Genomic DNA, 18,476 nt, shown 5'->3' with positions numbered 1-18,476 from the left:
TTAAGAAAAAAATCCTTGAGTACGAGTTGAGGTTAATTGAATGTTTTTTCTTGTTTTGGTCACTCCCCAGGTCAAAAAAATGGCGGAACGCGTCGCCAAGTGCCGCGAGGAGGTGTCAAAGTCCCGCGAGAAGTACCAGTCGGCGCTGGCGGAGATCACGGGCTACAACCCGCGCTACATCGAGGACATGACCGGCGTGTTCGACCGCTGCCAGCAGATGGAGGCGCAGCGGCTCACCTTCTTCAAGGACGTGCTCTTTAGCTTCCACAAGTGCCTCAACATCAGCCAGGAACCTACGTAAGTCGGATCCTGTCTCCTCGCATAGTACTGCGTTCATGAATATTATTAAAGATTATCATCATCATCATCACTTCAGCAATAGGACGTCAAATGCTAGACATAAGCCTCTGTCTATGATTTCGAATAGGAACTGTCGGAAGCTACTTGCCTCGTCTTTTGTACGTGAGTATATAACGGTTTAATGTTGAAACTTTGGTACTGTTACAGTTTACCACAGATTTACGAAGAATTCCATCACACGATAAACAACGCCGACCACCAGAAGGACCTGAAGTGGTGGGCGAACAATCACGGCGTCAACATGGCGATGGCGTGGCCGCAGTTCGAGGTAACCCCCGCCCTCCCTCTTCGCACCCCATGGGCGTAGCGACTCCGCGGCGTAGATATAGATATCTAGACAACCTATACAAGTTTTAGCTTTAATATTTCTAGATAGCCGCTGAGCATACGCCCATGTCGAGCCCACCCATGCCTTCTACGTAACCGCGATGTTGTTTGCATTGTATTAACTCGAATGCTTTTTACTTCTAGATGTTACTCCTTCTAGAGGCTACTCGATGCAGACATTAAGAGCATGTTTTACTTCTAGCGATAGTTTCCTTCTCTATGCCGGTTTGATGCAGCTGTAGGGGAAGGTTTGGACTTTTTCAGTCGACATGTTTTTGAACTCAATGAAATGAACTATTATTAAAAATTAACTAATCTGTTACAAAGCTTTTCAAATGATATATGGTTTAAATAGATAATACGGTGCGAGTCTTAAATTATAATTACATTGGCGCAAAACTTGAGCCAATTTGTGGAGATTAACTGCGTTGAAAACCAAAACGTTTCATTAAATTTTAATAAGCCCTTGTTTATTTAAAAATCAATTCAAAACCTATGGTTAAATAAGAATGATGATCAGAGGGCCGCCCAGAATGCACACCAAACAGTTAGCGAATTTATGCATAAAATAAATAAGTGATATTTCCAAAATAATATGTTCTAAATTTAATTTGGTGCAAAATAATTTAACCGGGATATTTGTGGGTACTGTAAGTAAACGTTGACGCTGTGCCTGACGCTAGAATACGTTGCAAGGAGGCCTCAGAGGACAGCCTTGAAGCCCATCTCACGAGCTTCAGGACGACAGCATCTACGCTCGTAGAGCGCGTCGCCTCTTACCGGCCACGGATCTCTCCCTCCCGCTTCTGGGACGCCCTCTCCTTCTGCCTCTGCCTCGGAGGGGATGAGAGCAAGTCGCGAGTGGCGCCCTCCGTCTGTAGCTACGACCTGCAGAACCAATGCTATACCAACCCCGTTTATATTCCGGTACGAAGCCAAGGTGTGGAATGCGGTTGTAGTTTCACATCGGGAACGGGCACTGAGGATACTTAGCCGATGTCAAATAATTGACGGGCACGCACATTCGGTTGACAAAAGTTATAAAAATGAATTTAAATTTGGAAAATTAAAAAATGTTGGTATTAACAACACTGCCTGTTCCCGCGATGATTTTGGTTGAGGTTCCACCATGGCTGCTAAGCGAAAAGCCGGGTATGCAAAGTAAATTTGATAAAATAAATTTACATAAATTGAAATACTCATGTGCACGCATTAATGTCAAGTTATTCACAGTGCACAAAACACGATTTATCAGCGTAATTAACTACAAATTTTTCAATTCAAAATTTAGGTATTTGTTTATATGTTTTATAATCGTATACAACTATTCAATAATGCATCAACTCCGTAAATTATCACCGGTATGTTGAGCATATTGTAAATTAGATTCACTTAGTAAAATGACCTAGAGCCGGACCTCAGTTTTTGGGGGCCCACAGTGATGGGTACTCGGATTTCTGAGCGAACGATGCACCGTCACCTGGTTGGCACTTATCACGGCACTCGCATACCGTCATCCACGATGTTACAGGAGGCAAAATATATAAAAAAATGTAAATTAAAACACACAATATTTACACGAGTATTTTAAACTTTTAGTTAACATTATCAAAATCACTAGCTTTATTATCAAAGCAAAGATCTTATAGCCACATGGTCTGTGCAGTTATTGCAACCAGTTTAACAATTTAAAATCCATTGAACAATGTCGAAATTGTGTACAACATGAAATCATATATTTTAGCGTGATAACACCGTGACGTAAGTCGGTGACTCTGTATTTTAGCACGTGACATTTTGATTTTGATTTACAACGTGACCGCGAATTTATTTCAACGGATTCAAATAGCAACGAGGTACAGGTGTAGCTCTCGCACATTAGTCTCCTGATCAAGTAGTCACTTCTGAAATCGTTTCGATGTCGGATGAGTACGCAAATAACACAACTCCATTTACATTATAAATAGTCATGATTGTCACCGTCCAAGAAAGAGTTTGTCGCCGCTCGGAACACAGTGCTGCATGGTGTTGCATGGCGTTACATGGCGCAGTCACAGCGCCATACCTGCCACACACCGTCCCAAAACCCGCTGCTTCTTGTCTAACGAACACGGCTTTGTAATGAAAGTGTTAAAACATTTAATTCTAATTTGTTTCTTATCATTTGTTCATTTTGATTTCGCCTCGGCACGCCGGCACTTTGGGGAGGCGACCAGTTAAATGCATTACGAAATAAAACATAGCCTGATAGCAAATGTTTGCACCGTGCACTGAGTGGACACACTCGCACCCCCAACGTGCCGGCCGCCCGTGACCGCGTGTGTGGTGACCAGGAGTACACGGAGGAGTTCCGGGACATCGCGAAGGGCAAATCAAAGGAGAGCCTGCCCACCGGCCCCATCACCCTGCTCAACCAGCGGCCCGTCAGCGAGGACGTACGTCTCTCTTTGTGTACAACTCATGGTCACACCACTTGACACATACGTATCAATATATAAATATAAACAATCACTTATACGACTTAATTCATTTAGTTTTTTAAAAATAAAATAATTACTCCCATAAAGTTTTTTTGCTTTTTAAATTTAGCAATATTATACTTTCTTCAAAATAAAATCTTTAGCATTGTCAGGTAAAATGCCACGAGTTGTACGTATCAAACTATCTAGCACATGCGTGAAAACAACTGAATTAAAATGTTGATTTCAATTTCATATTTAAGAACACATTTATAATTGCATAACGTTTGAACAGACAGTATGATAAAGTTGTTTGAGCGCAGTGCGTTTAATACGGGACTAAACACACTCAAACCCTGATACTTCAATTTTAATACTTAGCGCTTCGCGTATAAAATTCAAATTGCTGTGTAGGGAGACGGGAGAACTGTGTTTAGTCCTGAATAGGATTTAAATGAGAATGAAACAAGAAGAAACGCGCGTTATTGTAATAGCGGTAGAGGTCATATTTGTCTAGCAGTATCCTAGCGAATGTTAGTTTGAGTGCATGATTCGAAATGCTCTGGTTATGGGTCATTCTCATTTCAATCTATATTTTCTATAGATCGCTTTTTTATTTTTTATTTATTTTTTTATAAATGTTGCATGATGGATGTAGCTTTAGACGTCTTGCATTTTGGCACGTTCGTAACACGATTTAATATTAACATTAATTATAATTATTAGAAAATTTAAAAAAAATTATAAATACAAACATAAAAGATATCCACAGCCATCCTAAGTTCTAAATAGTAATTTAATGGAAAGTCAATATTTTTATAATTAATAATGTTACCAAAACTTAATAGTTTCATCTGTTTACATCCAATCAGAAACAATCTATGGATAATATTAATAAACATTATAACGATTAAGAAATATGTTTAATGAGGTCATATATATTATCTAATAACGATTGTATTCTAGGAGTTGCCGCCGATCAATGCGAACAAAACGAGCAAAAACTCTAACAACGTGGAATCGACGGCGAACAACGAGAGGTCGTTGTCCAACAACGTCAACAACACGAGCATCGCCAACAGCACCCACGGCTCGCACAACGCGGCGCACAACAACGCGGGCAGTGCAAACAACACCATCGACAAGAAGAGCATCAGTGCGCCCATCGCTGTCACGTTAGTTCAATCATCTTTCAACATACGTACCGTAGGCTAATAGACATAAAAATGTGTGTTTGCACTGATCACGAAACTAGACAGATGCAGCAAAGATAGAAGTAGGTATATGCTCTTATTCGAGTTTAGTGGGCGGCGGAGAGAAACCACTCCTGTGCCTTTTTGTTCCTTCTTGATAACGAAAAATGGAATTCAGGTATTATCGAGGTGAAAATGACATATATACGAAGACTTTTTAGACAATTGGCTCGAATTTGAATTCCAATGCGCAAGACTAATTTTGACTCTGTGTTTGGCACTAATCGGTGTAACATAACTCTTGAAGATGCCCCGTGGAGGGGTGAAACACGTGTTGAGTAATTTGGCGGTGGCGGTTGGGTGATTCGCATTGTTTGCCGCATACGCATTTATCAGCGGGCTGGCGGGCGGTGCATTTTATTGCACGATTACCACTGCATGTGCGGAAGTGGCTAAATATTGGTCCTTTTCTTACTTAGGATGGACTTCTGCGAGGTAACGCCTGATTCCATTAAATTACCTTTAAATGGTATTGTGGTCGTAGTGGCTAGTAATGCATTACACATCTCTGTAAGAGGACAAGATTAACCACTTAGGTTTGGCGCTCATCAGTCACGAGATCTTTCAGACAGCCTTCAGATAAAGAATCTCGGCAATACAAGAGTGCATTAAATTGATACGTCCAAATGTATACTACCAGTAAATGTCTTGCATGTAGAAGTTAGTTATTAAGCTCCAAAGTAAAAAAACAAAAACAAAATAATCCTCTCTTTTCACATACTCCTTCTCTCGTTTCCTGTTACTCCTGAGCCTCTCCTTCTCCTATCCAGCATAGAGCGGCTAGAGGTATTCATGTACGCGTCTCAGTCCTGCCGCGTGCAGCGCGCGTCTTGCGAGACCAGAGAACTGCGCCTGGACACTCGTTTCCCGTTTCACAGCATCACCGACGTCAACTCTTTTGTTTCGTTAGTCACACGGTGTTCATAATGTATTTGTGTGTTTGTATCACATAAACCTATGTCTATGTATTATTATTAGAATTAAACTGTAGTACATATAGTTACAAATATAATATATGTATTACATCTTATAGAACACGAAATCGAATCAATTTTTTTATTACACCCAGATGCTTTATTATTTTAAACCTTTTTAAATAATGGTTTCTATAGTCCATTTGCATTAAGAAATCCACTTTTTTTTTCTTGTCGGTGGACAACTATGACCCACTGGTCACAACTGCTCGCCAACCTTATCATGTTCCTTAACCAATCAAATCATTTCTGTTTAGAAAATTAATTTCACAGTTACCAGTTAAAGGCATATTTTAAAATTAGGTGTCTAATTATAACAATCACTATAATGATTCTCTGCATTCTTTACCCAAACGGAATATAGTTTATACTGAACCATAAGGTTTTAATACGAAACTAAAGAAAACTGCGTCAATGGTATTCGAGGTTCGGTTCTCTCGGGCACCCTTGTCTCAGAGATCCCCTCGGGTCCATAGGCCCAGTCTCAGCATAAAGCATCCGCATTAGCAATATAAGCTCAATGGCTATCCAATCCGTCGAAATAGTAGTTATTAATAGTCCTTCGGAAGCCTTCGTTTCGCTACTTTAAAATATGTCTTACGCTTGGTGCCCTATGCGCCCTGCCGTCCTGAATCCGCTAGTTTCAAGTAAAAGAAGAAAATGCAAATTGATAAGCTGTCACTTTTTTACACAGTACCCCACAGTCACAGATACCCCATACAAGGTTGATGGTAACCTTTGGTTCAGTTATTGTCCTTGGCTTACACATTAGAGCATGGTTGCACAGACTAGGAGCCACTCGGGCAAATCATGAACTGATGGCGGGCCGGCCGCCAGAAGTACAGGTAATTATTAGTATATATTAATATTTTTTTTTCTGGAATAGAATTCAATATTTTTCGAATGTACGAGAGTTTTATTTTTGCTGTCGGCGGGCCACCAGTATTCGACCGGCGGGCCGCGGTCTGTGCATCCATGCATTAGAGTATATACAATAGTATACTTTGCCAATCAACATTCTTATTTTTTCAATTTTTTAAAAATTTTTCTGTTTGACAGGAACGGCACGGCGGGCGCGCCCAAGTCTGCGAAGAGTTCGCCGGGCAAGGAGAGCGCGAGGCAGGACAACCCCTTCGAGGAGGAGGAGTGGGACGAGGAGTCGGCCGGCGCGCTCACCGACACCGGCGAGCCCGGCGTGCCCGTGCGCGCGCTCTACGACTACACCGGCGCAGAGAGCGACGAGCTCAGCTTCCGGCAGGGCAAGTACCACGACCGCACTACACTGCAAACACCTGATACTACATAGCACTACACTGCGATCCACTACACTACACTGAACTATATTTTACTGCACTGAATTACACAGCACTTTACTATACATGTGTAGTAAATTAACACACACGCACACCTGATGCATAGATTTACTTTGCAGTTCCTCCAGCACGTAGCCCATAATCCATAACATGTGCAGGAGCGCAAGTAATACAGTGTGATTTGTTATTATATCGGTTAACAAAGTAAAACTATCCAAAGCTTAGAAAGTAATGGAGAAGGCGTTGGTCAGGGCTTCGCTGTGAGATCCAATCTGAAATAAGGAGATCCGCAGGCGAAACATGGTCACCGACGTAGCCTGATGAACTGCTGGCTGCAAGGTTCTCGAGTAGCGACCAAGAGCCGGTAGACGCGACATGGATAAGCCACCACCCATTCGGTGGATCAACGACATAACCAAGATCGCGGGAATTCGTTGTATGCGAGCAGCGCAAGACCGATCACGCAAGATCTTGTAGTAGGCACCCGACTGACATTTATGATGATGAAAATTACCCGTAAAAATGATGCACGTCAGCCAATTTGGGCACATTAACTTCGTCAAGTACAGTGTATTGAATATTTTACGTGTTTTTTTCAGGCGACTTATTCGAGAAACTAGAAGACGAGGACGAGCAGGGCTGGTGCAAAGGACGCAAGGATGGGCGCGTGGGCCTGTACCCCGCCAACTACGTGGAGCCGGTGGGCCACTAGCGCCGCCACAAACTCTGCACCAAAAATGTATCGAACACCGCCCGCGCACGCGTCTTAACGCGCGAAACCTGTACAAGCAGACGGCATCACCGCCTTCTCGTTCGTCTCGTAAATATCACAGGCGGGACATTTCCTCGAGCCGTCGAAATGTACGCGCGTTCCTGCTGAATGTATATTCGTTAGTTTAAAACCGCTCGCGTCAGAGTTGCGTGTGTAACGCTACAGCACCCGCTGACTTGTGTTGCATACGCCGCGATGATACCTCGCAGACGCAGTTTGCTGCACGGGATGAACAGGAACTAGTTACTTGCGATTATTTGACGATTTTGTTTTTACACAACAGCGCCTTGATGTTTTCTGGCGACACCAAGCGCGGAGCGTTGGACGTACTCCTCCCACAAGTAGGCAACTTTTAACTGACGTCTTATATACAAATCGATAGATCATTCACTTAAATTTCCCCAAACATCGTGATCAAATGAAAGGTGGCGCGAATATTAAGTGGATGGACTTGATGTACGACTTGGAAGTCTCCCCCGCTGTCTTATGAGAATTCGATTTTAAACTCGACACATCGAAAGCCGATAGTTTGTTCGACAAATTTTGACGCATTTTGTGTGATTTTTTGATGTAATATTATTGCGGACTATTTTATACGTAGTGTGCAGGAGTCCGTACGCGCGGCGCCGGGCGGAGCGTGCGGTACGAGATTTTTACGGATAAAATTCTTTGTACAATGTGGAAACCAAAAAACGATGCTTTTTAATTTTTAGTGAGTTTTATATGCAGACTAGCGCCGAGAACCGGACGTTTATCATGAGTCGGCTGAACCGGCCGTGATTTTTTTATCCGCTACGAAAACATGGCTAAGCCAAAAATTACGCCGGTATTAGATTCGTCATCAACGGATAATTTTGAACAGAACTTTTCGAGGTGTTTCGTATTCACCAATACATTCGTAGCTTTTTATTTTTATGACGCAAATTTTAGTGTTTAATGTGTTAGGTTGCGCGGAACTGATACGATCGCATCGGCCGGCGGTCGCGGTCGTGTACATACGCGGTCGTATCGTTTCTTGCATATAGAGTATTTATTTCCCCCCTGTATATAATGTATAATGGAGTCTAGGAGCGGCGATGGCGCACAGCGAGGCCTAAGCTCTTTGAGCGCGACTGTACATCGTTGAGCCGCCAGCCGCGACCACCCCGAGCGCCCCGCTGGCGCCGCCGCGTTGTTTAGGTTAGATAATGATAGTTAATATATAACAAATGTTTACCTTTTTTTCCTGTTTTTTATTTCGTTTGGGACGCCGCCGCGCGTGACACGTTGTCTTCGGTCTTAGATTTTCAAATTTAGTCGTAGCTCTATTTGTTTATTTGTTATGGGTTCAGAGACCACTTGAGGAAATTCATTGTATTATATATTAATATTGTCAGAGAGAGGGTGGTTACGGACCACACATTATGTTAATATATTAATAATATTGCTAAAATAAAAACTGTTACATATGAGCTGTGTGTTTATTTGCTGTGTGTCCCGGAAGCCGCGCGCGCTAGTATTTGATAGCTTTATTTTATATAATAATTAATTTTATACACTAAAAACCTTTAAAAAATTATGTTTTATCGACCATATATACATATACGACATATATTAACGTTTTCACGAGGACTCGCCAAGGTTTTTTTTTTTCATTTAATGGCATGAATTAATTGTACAAATTTACATTCCATTTTATTCAATTGTACAAATTTGCATTCCTAAATATCGTATTCTTCGGTAACACAAGTTTTTTTGTTTTTTATTATTTTATTTATGTAAAAGTTATTAACTATAAAATTACTATGACAAACTCACACTATGAGATATATAATAAATAACAAAGGCTGCTACAGGTTTGTAAAAATAAACTTAAATGAAATTAGGGTGATTTATAATTAAAAAACACTCATCGTTCAGAAATATTTTTATTTCCATTGTACGCGGTGCATTGACGCAAACCGCCTGTTCCGAGCTCGAATGTTGGAGACAGACGAACTGAGGGGCGGAGTGGAGTCGACAGCGTACAGTACCTGTATATGCCACATATGTGCCAGGCAGACCGCCAGTGACGTCACAGAACAGTCGACGTGTAGTTTACATTGAAATAAACGTGGAAACTAGTTGTTACGCGCGCAGCGGTCGCCAAACTTAAAATAATTAAAATATTCGTATATTTTTTTTTACAACTTAAAATGAAAAATGTTAAGATATATTCAATTATTACGGATCTATTCACTATACTACGAGTGTGTTTAATATAGCAACCGCCGCGTACGGGTCGCAAAGAAAATATATTTACATAGTGCATTGAATATATATACTCCGCCCCTCGTGTCCACTGCGCCGCGCCAAGGCCTGCGGTGATATGTCCTAAACATAAACATTTATATACAAAGCGTCCGATGTGGACCCGTCGAGATTCCCACAAGCGTGTATTTCTTTTAAACTAAACCGTACAATCACTACGACGTAATGTATGTAGTTTTATCCGCTGACTTGTCCATCGGTGATATATGAACAATATATTTTAGTGCCGATAAAAGGATTGTACTATTTAAATCGTCAGGTGGCGCTAGCGGCGGGAAAACAGAATCCAACTCAACGAATACGACCAGACAAACGTAACATTGTAACGCACGTACACGTGTGCGCCCGGAGCATAACGTAGACACCCATAATGAAACGGAACACTTTACACAACAATAAGTAAAGATAAAATATTTACAAATATCCAACGTAACAATAAACTCTATACGCGTTGCAATAGTTACTTAACATCACGCGGATGTGTTCAAGTCCAGGCGAACAGAATACATGTAAATGTTGCCCCCAGTGCCGACAACAGAATCAGCGATCACGTGAAGCGACACATACATAAATAAAGCCAACTATTGCGCGAATAAAAATAATCTCAAATGAAAGTTAAGATCTCACTTCCTCCATACAGTACAAATTCATGCGACAACACGCACACGTCAACTGTTTAAACTACTTATAATGGACTCTATAACCATTAATATAAAGGTCAATATTGTAAACACAATCTCGAGTTACCGAAATTCAACAGGATCACGTCATAACAAAACAACGAACAGTGACCCGGATTACTTAAGTGATAATTGGAAGATAACATCGAGCTGGCGGACTTGAAACAGATCTCTGGTTCCTAACCATCAAAAGAAACCAAACCAAACCGTGGAACAGCAATAAGTCGTGATGTTACTTATTATATTTAAACAAAATGTAATTTAAACTGCGAGTAGAGTGGCGATAGTTCATCACGCTACTGGTCTTGACCGGACCACGGCATGGACTCCAGAGACCGAAGACTGGTTGCGTGTTCACTGCAAGCAGGCCTGCAGCTTTTCGATCCACTCTTGCGCAGCGTTTGCGTCGCTTGCGCAGAAATTGTACGTACGCCGACTTGTCCGCAGCTGAAAAATAAACAATAGCTGTGTGTGAGTCTATTAATACAATTTTAAGCAGACAACTTGTTACGTGGTATTTATAATTATTTTTACATAATAGTTTTGTACACATTACATAAGTTTTTGTTTGTGAACTTATTATTGATTTGGTTAATTAGAAAAAATAATATAGTTGGTGAAGATGAACGACAATGCAGCGCAATGTTACCTCCACAAATCTGGTACGCGGAGTAACAATGTGATGTACTTGGCACGTGTACGAAGAATCTATGGAATGCTGAGTAACGTCTCTTACTCTCAGATCGCACTCAGAGCATGACTTTACAGAGTTATTCTCGGGTTTTATTAAGCCCTTAAAAGATTTTTGTTTTATTCTGGAACAGTTCATGGTGAACAAAAAAAATCATTGACATATGATAGATATCGTCACAAAATGTTTGTAGGTGCGACGTTTTTCTTTACTTCGTATAAAAAATGATACGACAATTGTAACAACAACAGTACCGTCATAGCTGATATATTCAAATATATGCTTTCAACTCTGGTCTCTGTGAAATCGGCTTTATAATAAAGCACGATTTGATAAAAAGACATTCTTAAACCTTTCCACTCCAATGTCGAGTGTCACTCGACACTGATTTTGTTCCGTAAGCTCCACTGTCGAGTGATACTCGACATGTTGTAATACTTCTTTTTGCGGAAAATTTTAAAACAGGGATTTGTGTTACTAAAATGTTTGAATCACGAATGAATGCAACATATTCCAGAATTGCAAAATACTATAATTCAATTAAATTTTATCGATGCTACATAAAAGCCTTGGAGTGGAAAGGGTTAAATCGGACATAATATTAATCCGTTAGCAACTGGCTAATCCTAAAGTATAGAAAGCGATACTGGCTGATGTAAATGGAGATGCAGCCTTTACTTATAAAACACACAAGCCTAGCAATTGCAGTACACTATACTGACAAACATTTGGGCACCTGGCGGTCAAATTTCATCATGATCTTTTCTCTTGAAGTAGATATTTTGATTGTAGTAATTGAAATTGAGATATGCAAACAGAACCATTACTTTACATCTTAAAAACGACAAAACAAATGCATTATTACAGTTTTCAAAAGCACGTTGTCATGTAGAACCTTGCATTATATGGATAATTTGACATATAATTATATATATACTCACGTCGAAGAAGGACCTGTCGTCGCACTTCTTAGGCGGGCCAGGCGCTGGCGGTGCCTGCGTCACTGTGATCACCTCCGCCAGGTCTGCGGGCAACATATGTATTTATCATAAACAACCTCTTCGATAACGACTCCATGCCACCCACGGGTCAGACCGCGTTCCAAAGCACTTTGATCTGCACTTTTATAGCTAATCATGGAGATGAATAGCATTATTATAATTACAATTCTATTAATATTTTATTTAATGTATGTATCAAAGCAAACAAATTATTCATTTTTCAACTCTCTAGGGCATTCTTAAATTGGAATACTGAACGCATTTTAGTAGCGACAATCCTAGACGACCTAAGACTTGAAGGAGATTGGCGGCCCCAGGGAATAAATGATGTAATGGAAATCCTAGAGATTAATTACTGTAAATAAATCTAAACACCTTTAGCACTTAATCACCTTAAATCAGGTGACGTAAATGCAAAACGGATATTTGTTTTTTTTTGTATGGTAACATTTTTTATATAAAAGATTAAAAAAATAATTCTGTGTATGATTTAGTTTATGGGAAAACCTTAAAAGTCCATTAAAATTTAAGCGATCGAAAGTTATTTTTATTTATGACAGTCGACCTTGTTGCGCTCGTCTGTACACGCTGTCCCTGTAGAAAATCTTTGGGTCTTTGTCCAGAAGTGGACAACCTCGTGCTAATATAATTATATAATTTAGTATTTTTACATAGCGCCATAAAAACAAGTCATAAGGGAAATAAATGGGTTCGGTTAGTAAATGAAAGTGTTACCAATAAATCCCTTGCAATGCGAGTCCTCCATGGCGTCGTAGTAGCGCAGCTGGTGCTTGATGGAGTCCAGAACGAACCACCTGCGTACCACATAACGGTAAGGTTTAGAACAACTAAACTCACTTCAGTAAATTTATTAAGAAAACTTTTGCGAAGTTCCCAGAAGAGAATATTTCAATGTTTAGATTAAAAAATCATTACAACAGGTGGTGGTGTCATATATTTCGGATAACCAGTGTAGGTTGTGGTTTTTTTCATTATAAGATCTTCTCCGCCATTTGTTAAGAGGCGACATAATATAAATAGCATTAAGTGTGCGCCTACAAGAATCGAACACACTTACAGGCACAGATAGTGGAAGCACGATTTCAAAATAAGTTTTCTTTAGTAATAATACCTAGGCTTATTTCATTTATTTTCTTTGCAAAATATAAGTTCAATGTATATTTTTTTACTTTTTACTAGAATTCTTGATGTCTTTTCATCTGTCTATGTAGTACAATTATATTTCTCACTAGTTTTCGTATCTCTAATTGATCTTGTAAACACTTCAATTTCAATTATTCTATTGATTTCATTTTTAATTTCATCTCTAACGTTATAGGGGACAGGCTTTGAAGGTTTAATAACAGAGCTAAAAACATATTGGGTAGAGTAAACGAATGATCAGTTAGTGAAGAATGAGTCGGCAGGTAGTGACCGTTGCTTCCAGCCCTTGAGCAGCGCGCCGCGCTTGTACAGGTGTCCCTCGTGCGTGCGGTTCTCGGCCACGTTGGACGAGAACTGCTCGTAGTACTGCTGCGATGACGACTGCAGCGTGGCCACGCCTGCACACAAGCATACATAAAATGTTTTTTTTTTATATAATTTGAACTTACAATTAAATAAGTAATATATCGTTATTACAAGTCCAAGGTGTGTTATAAAATTGAACGCACCATCATTGTCATCCAGTATCTGGTAAAGCTTGGTGTTTATATTAATTAATACATTATTATTTTACGTCTAAAACAGACATCGTGTCAGTACTCAGATAAAAGGTTTTTAATAAAAAACAAAAATCACAAGTCGCAGTCAAATACGCTCTTCTAGAGAATGTCTTTTCAGCAATTGAAGTAAAAGCTTCATAACGAACCCAATTTGGCAGCATATCATCATCATATTGGCTGATAGACACTTACTGCAAGGCATGCGTGACTTCCCTCGGCCTTGACTATATCTTTAGGCTATACTTGTCCTTGTGAGCTGGTTTCCCTAACGTAGCCTTATTCGAGCCAAATCCGAGCAGACCCTTGATGGCGCTGGCGATGGGGGGAGGTATCTTAAATATGTCGGTTCACCTAGTCGGGGGCTTACCCACGCCGCTTCGTTGATCGCATTTCGTGATTGCTACTCAAGATTTGGCAGCACGCGTACAAAAAAAATTGAAATCGTTACTTCCCTTTTACTCTCATCACTGTGGAGATCCGTATGTACTATGCGACCAATTTAATTACGTATAGCAATCCAACTGATCACGGAACACAATAATGTACAGGTGTCAGATAATCTGAACTCAAATAGCATCACGAACCAATGACATCAATCAATTAGTTCAATATTCAACCATGTGATGTGGAAAAACGTTTATTGAATTATTAAAACAATTTGTGCCCGGAAAATGAATAATGCGCCTACGAGCGGTTACATGCGTTCCCTAGTTCAAATCCGACTCCCCGAGAACTCCAACGGCCGCGGGCGCACGTGCTGCGTCTTGGCTACCTGCCAAGAGCAAGCAAGAGCGCGTATCGTGCACGCCGTGCGAGTGAGCGAGACGAGTGGGCGAGACGAACAAAAGGTTGAGCGTTGTGACGACGTCCGCGGGAACTTTCACATATGGCGGCTTTTATGTAGCAATATTATTACATTAAAAAACTATGTCTGTTTAACTGGGTGCCAATCATAGTGTGTGCATTCGCCCTTATAAATAGTGGCATGTGTGAGACGGAGTGGTTGCGTACTGTTGGAGACGTTGGTGCGCAGGTCGCGCTCGCGGTCGGGCGGCGGCGCCTTGTACTTGGTGCAGGGCAGCGCGAACGTCTCCGCGCAGCGCTCGTGGCACGCCGCGCCGCAGTCCACGCAGCGCACGCCCGTCTGCGGACACCGCCACGCAACATCATACCCGAGACAGTGTAAACTATTTCATAATGATACACCCTTTTCTTTCGTTAATCTTACCGTATATCTAATTAACTATAGTATATCTTTAATAATATACATTTTGCTAATTATTTCAATACTACTCTCATATTATATAATAACGTAACAGAATTAAATAAAGTAACAAATAATGCGTAGGTTATCGGACAAGACACAATAGTGCACTGTCGTTAATATTACATTTTGATTAATAATTGCAATTTAGTTGATAATAAATCTCTCGCCAAATAATTACTACATTGGCTAAGTTCACTAAGAGCACCCCAGAAGAGTAAATCCCCTACAAGTCCTCCGAACTTCCTTAATTACCGCTTGTTACTGATCGCCATTTTTAGGAATTTCTTAAAGTGTTGGCTCATATATTTCGAATGTACCTACAGGCGTATCATAAATGTTAGATGTCATAATCAAAAACTCTACTAGTCTTCTCCACTAAGAATCACAGATTTTTTTGTAAGTTAATAATATTTTCTAAACAATGAATGACTAGTCATGGGAAGCGACTTGGGAAGTTTTTTCATGAATATCATTTTATTTATACAAAATAAACATGTTTACTATAAGCGGAATAAAAATATGTGTATTTATGGTGTAGAAAAGTCGAAACATTCAAACGAGTCGGATAAAATAACATCAAATTGTCACGAAACCCTACAAAATTAATATAAATATATTCAGTTCACAAAACTACTTGTTGGTTTTAACAACGAACAAGAACATTGCTGGAATTTATGTTACGCTTTTGCCATTAACCAGCACTGAGCTGAAGTGAGAGGTAACAACATAATTCGTAGAGGCTTGATGAGCAGTAAAGTGGTTATTGGGATGGCGAGGTACCTCAAGCGGGCCCCACAGTAGGTCGGTGCAGTGGTCGCATCGTGCTGGCGCGGCGTGCGCGGCAGGTGCCCAGCGGTGGGCGGGCGCTGCGTGCGGCGCGTGTGCGGCGTGAGCGGCATGTGGCGCGTGCGTGGGCGCCGCCGCCAGCCCGCGCACCAGCACCTCCAGCGTGCCGCGCCGGTGCGCAGCCGCCGTGGCTCGTCGCACCACGCCGCTGCACATCGACGCGTTGCGCTGCAAGTGATCACCGTTTTAAACTATTTTTGCAGTATAACTTGATCCGTATAAGTGTATCCACAGACATAGTCAGGGTTACAGGAAATCTCTGAACGCAAACTGCCTTACAGTGATCATCTAATGGCTGAGATAATGGTAAATTGATCCATACGAGGTGACGCCAAGACCATGATGTGATCATGACGAAAAGTCTTTTAAAAATATAAATTCAATTTTATAAGACCAATCATTTAAAAAAAATCTATGTCACGTGTTATTTTTAAGTACACATACATGTATTTACATAGAATTGATTTAACGAAAATGTCTTACAAAAACACTGAAATCGATTTTAAAACAAAATACCCCTAACCTATTACTATAACAGGCAAAAATGTATCGTTAATTTGTTCAACATAATAATATTACAATGGCAGGCCGTCTACTTTATGCCAAGAAACGTTACCCGTCAAAAACAGTACAATGCTTTACAGAGTTTGTTTTCTTCCAACGGCACATGTGTGAACAAGTAGAATGTACATTTTAAAACTACAAGTGACTACATAATATTTTTTTTAATGTTTTAGTCATTATTTATGTTACTGTCAATATCTGGGAGATTAATTCATGAATGACATGATTAAGTTAAAACTGTACGAACTTCCACGTTTTTAAGTTAATTAACCGATCATTGGAATAACTTGAACTTTTATATAGTAGATGGGTAAACCCGCGCAGTTAACATAAGAACATGAAAACAAGTCCACGCCGACAAACGACAGCAAACAACGAAAAAATTGCATCTTTAATTTTTCTCCATTGACCAATGAACTAAACTTTAGCATAGGTATTAACTCTATCTGGTGAATATAGTCCAAAATTGATCGAACGTAAGTCTCACCTGCAGTTCCAGAGTATTAGGCAGTTCAAGCTGGTCCCAGCGCACGCGCCACTTCTGCGGTAAATGGCCCAGCTCCAGCTCCAGCTGCCGGATGCGCTCCAGAAGCCCGCTGAACGCGTCCGGCATGCAGCGCGCTATGCTGTCGTACCTGCAGTCACATCATAGGCCTTATAATGACCTGCACCAACTATTGATATCTTGCTAAGTTGATATACTTTCACTTCCTACATTATAATCCAAGAGATTGACTCATTGTCCTTGTTGAACATTTTAAATGAATCCGCATTGCAAATTGTTATTTTAAGAATATAATAGGTATATAAGCTTTAAATTGTTGGATGTATAGATCATTTGCTACTAATCTATGGTACACCCTTTCAAAATATCAATGGTTTCAGCAACAATAAATAATGTATGTGTAATAATGTGTGTTTTGTATTAATATGTATTATAATTAATTATTGTTCACAATTAACATATAATTATTGTCTGGTCGCATTCAAATGGAAAAAAATCAGAAAGATCAAGTTATACAGGTTGTGTGGAAACAGTTGTAAAAGCTTTTTCTGATAAATTACTATAGAATAATTTCTTTAAACCTTCTACATTCAAGTAATTAGACAATTGTTGCAAACAAGATGGCAACAAGGTTAACAATACATTAGTTGACTATGCCAGTGATAATACATACAGATGGATGCGGTGTCAAAAATATATTACTAACTAAAACTAAACTACCACTGGTAATGAGTTCACTCACCCTGCTGTCACGACTCTGCGAGAAGACTTCTGCTCGGGTTCCCCAGGCAGCAGTTCCAGGTCATAGGGGGTGCCGTGCGAGAGCTCCTCCGTGACGTAATATTCCCACACCTCCAGACAATTTATCGCTGACACTGGCCTCAACACCTGCAAACGCGTTATCTGAGTTATCTCACGACTTATGTAGGTTTTACCACTCCCTTCTACAATCGCCATAACAAGGTATTGGCGGCCGAGTCAGGGTGATCACGTATGCCCAGGCTCTGTGGTGGCTTTCGTGGTAATTCTGCACGCATTTTTATGATAACGGGTGGGTGGCTGCAGCTCTACCCTGGGGCGTTGAGGCATTAGGTGAGCGCCATTGAAACTATGACAGTAAAGGGTAGTGTTCATTCAGTTTTGTCTAAAGGAGTCAAAAAATACTGCGGGGTTTCAGCTGGTGTATGGCACAACCATTTAGTTGCCCTAACAACGGAAGGGTAACTCATAGAACATTTCCAAAGAGACTAAAAAAGGCACACAAAGTTTTTTTTAATATAAATTGACAAATATTATTTTATCATTTGACTATGGCATCTAACATTTATGATACGCTTGTATCATCTAGGTATGAGATATCTAGGTACATTCGGAAAATATGGGCCAACACTAAGAAATTCCTAAAAATGGCGATCAGTAACAAGCGGTATTTAAGGAGGTCCAAAGGACTT

The 18,476-nt window shown here is 40.4% G+C and overlaps 2 protein-coding genes across 3 annotated transcripts in view; one reads left to right on the top strand and one right to left on the bottom strand.

The window, feature by feature from the left end:
* Positions 1–8,586, top strand: part of Synd (protein kinase C and casein kinase substrate in neurons protein Synd) — a 161,777-nt gene extending 153,191 nt beyond the window's left edge. The window contains exons 6-11 of one of the 2 annotated variants that reach the window (XM_068766938.1): positions 71–297; positions 508–628; positions 3,021–3,122; positions 4,113–4,321; positions 6,433–6,632; positions 7,286–8,586. In XM_068766938.1, the coding sequence (XP_068623039.1) occupies positions 71–297; positions 508–628; positions 3,021–3,122; positions 4,113–4,321; positions 6,433–6,632; positions 7,286–7,398 (972 nt within the window). In that variant the 3' untranslated portion in view covers positions 7,399–8,586. The remainder of the gene's footprint in view (positions 1–70; positions 298–507; positions 629–3,020; positions 3,123–4,112; positions 4,322–6,432; positions 6,633–7,285) is intronic. The other variant, XM_068766939.1, reaches the window with a different exon arrangement.
* Positions 8,587–10,114: 1,528 nt separating this feature from the next.
* Sbf (SET domain binding factor) overlaps positions 10,115–18,476 on the bottom strand; it is a 113,550-nt gene continuing 105,188 nt past the window's right edge. Inside the window, exons 32-39 of the mRNA XM_068767134.1 lie at positions 17,768–17,913; positions 17,008–17,155; positions 15,891–16,124; positions 14,855–14,987; positions 13,555–13,681; positions 12,855–12,934; positions 12,060–12,142; positions 10,115–10,874 (exon numbers count right to left, since the gene is read on the bottom strand). Of these exons, the coding sequence (XP_068623235.1) occupies positions 10,782–10,874; positions 12,060–12,142; positions 12,855–12,934; positions 13,555–13,681; positions 14,855–14,987; positions 15,891–16,124; positions 17,008–17,155; positions 17,768–17,913 (1,044 nt within the window). The 3' untranslated portion in view covers positions 10,115–10,781. The remainder of the gene's footprint in view (positions 10,875–12,059; positions 12,143–12,854; positions 12,935–13,554; positions 13,682–14,854; positions 14,988–15,890; positions 16,125–17,007; positions 17,156–17,767; positions 17,914–18,476) is intronic.

The sequence above is a fragment of the Battus philenor genome, unplaced genomic scaffold (assembly GCF_028537555.1).
Source record: "Battus philenor isolate CCGP_79_NKW_IND1 unplaced genomic scaffold, ilBatPhil1.0.hap1 SCAF_22, whole genome shotgun sequence".
NCBI lineage: Eukaryota > Metazoa > Arthropoda > Insecta > Lepidoptera > Papilionidae > Battus > Battus philenor.
This window is presented reverse-complemented; position numbering and strand designations above follow the sequence as displayed.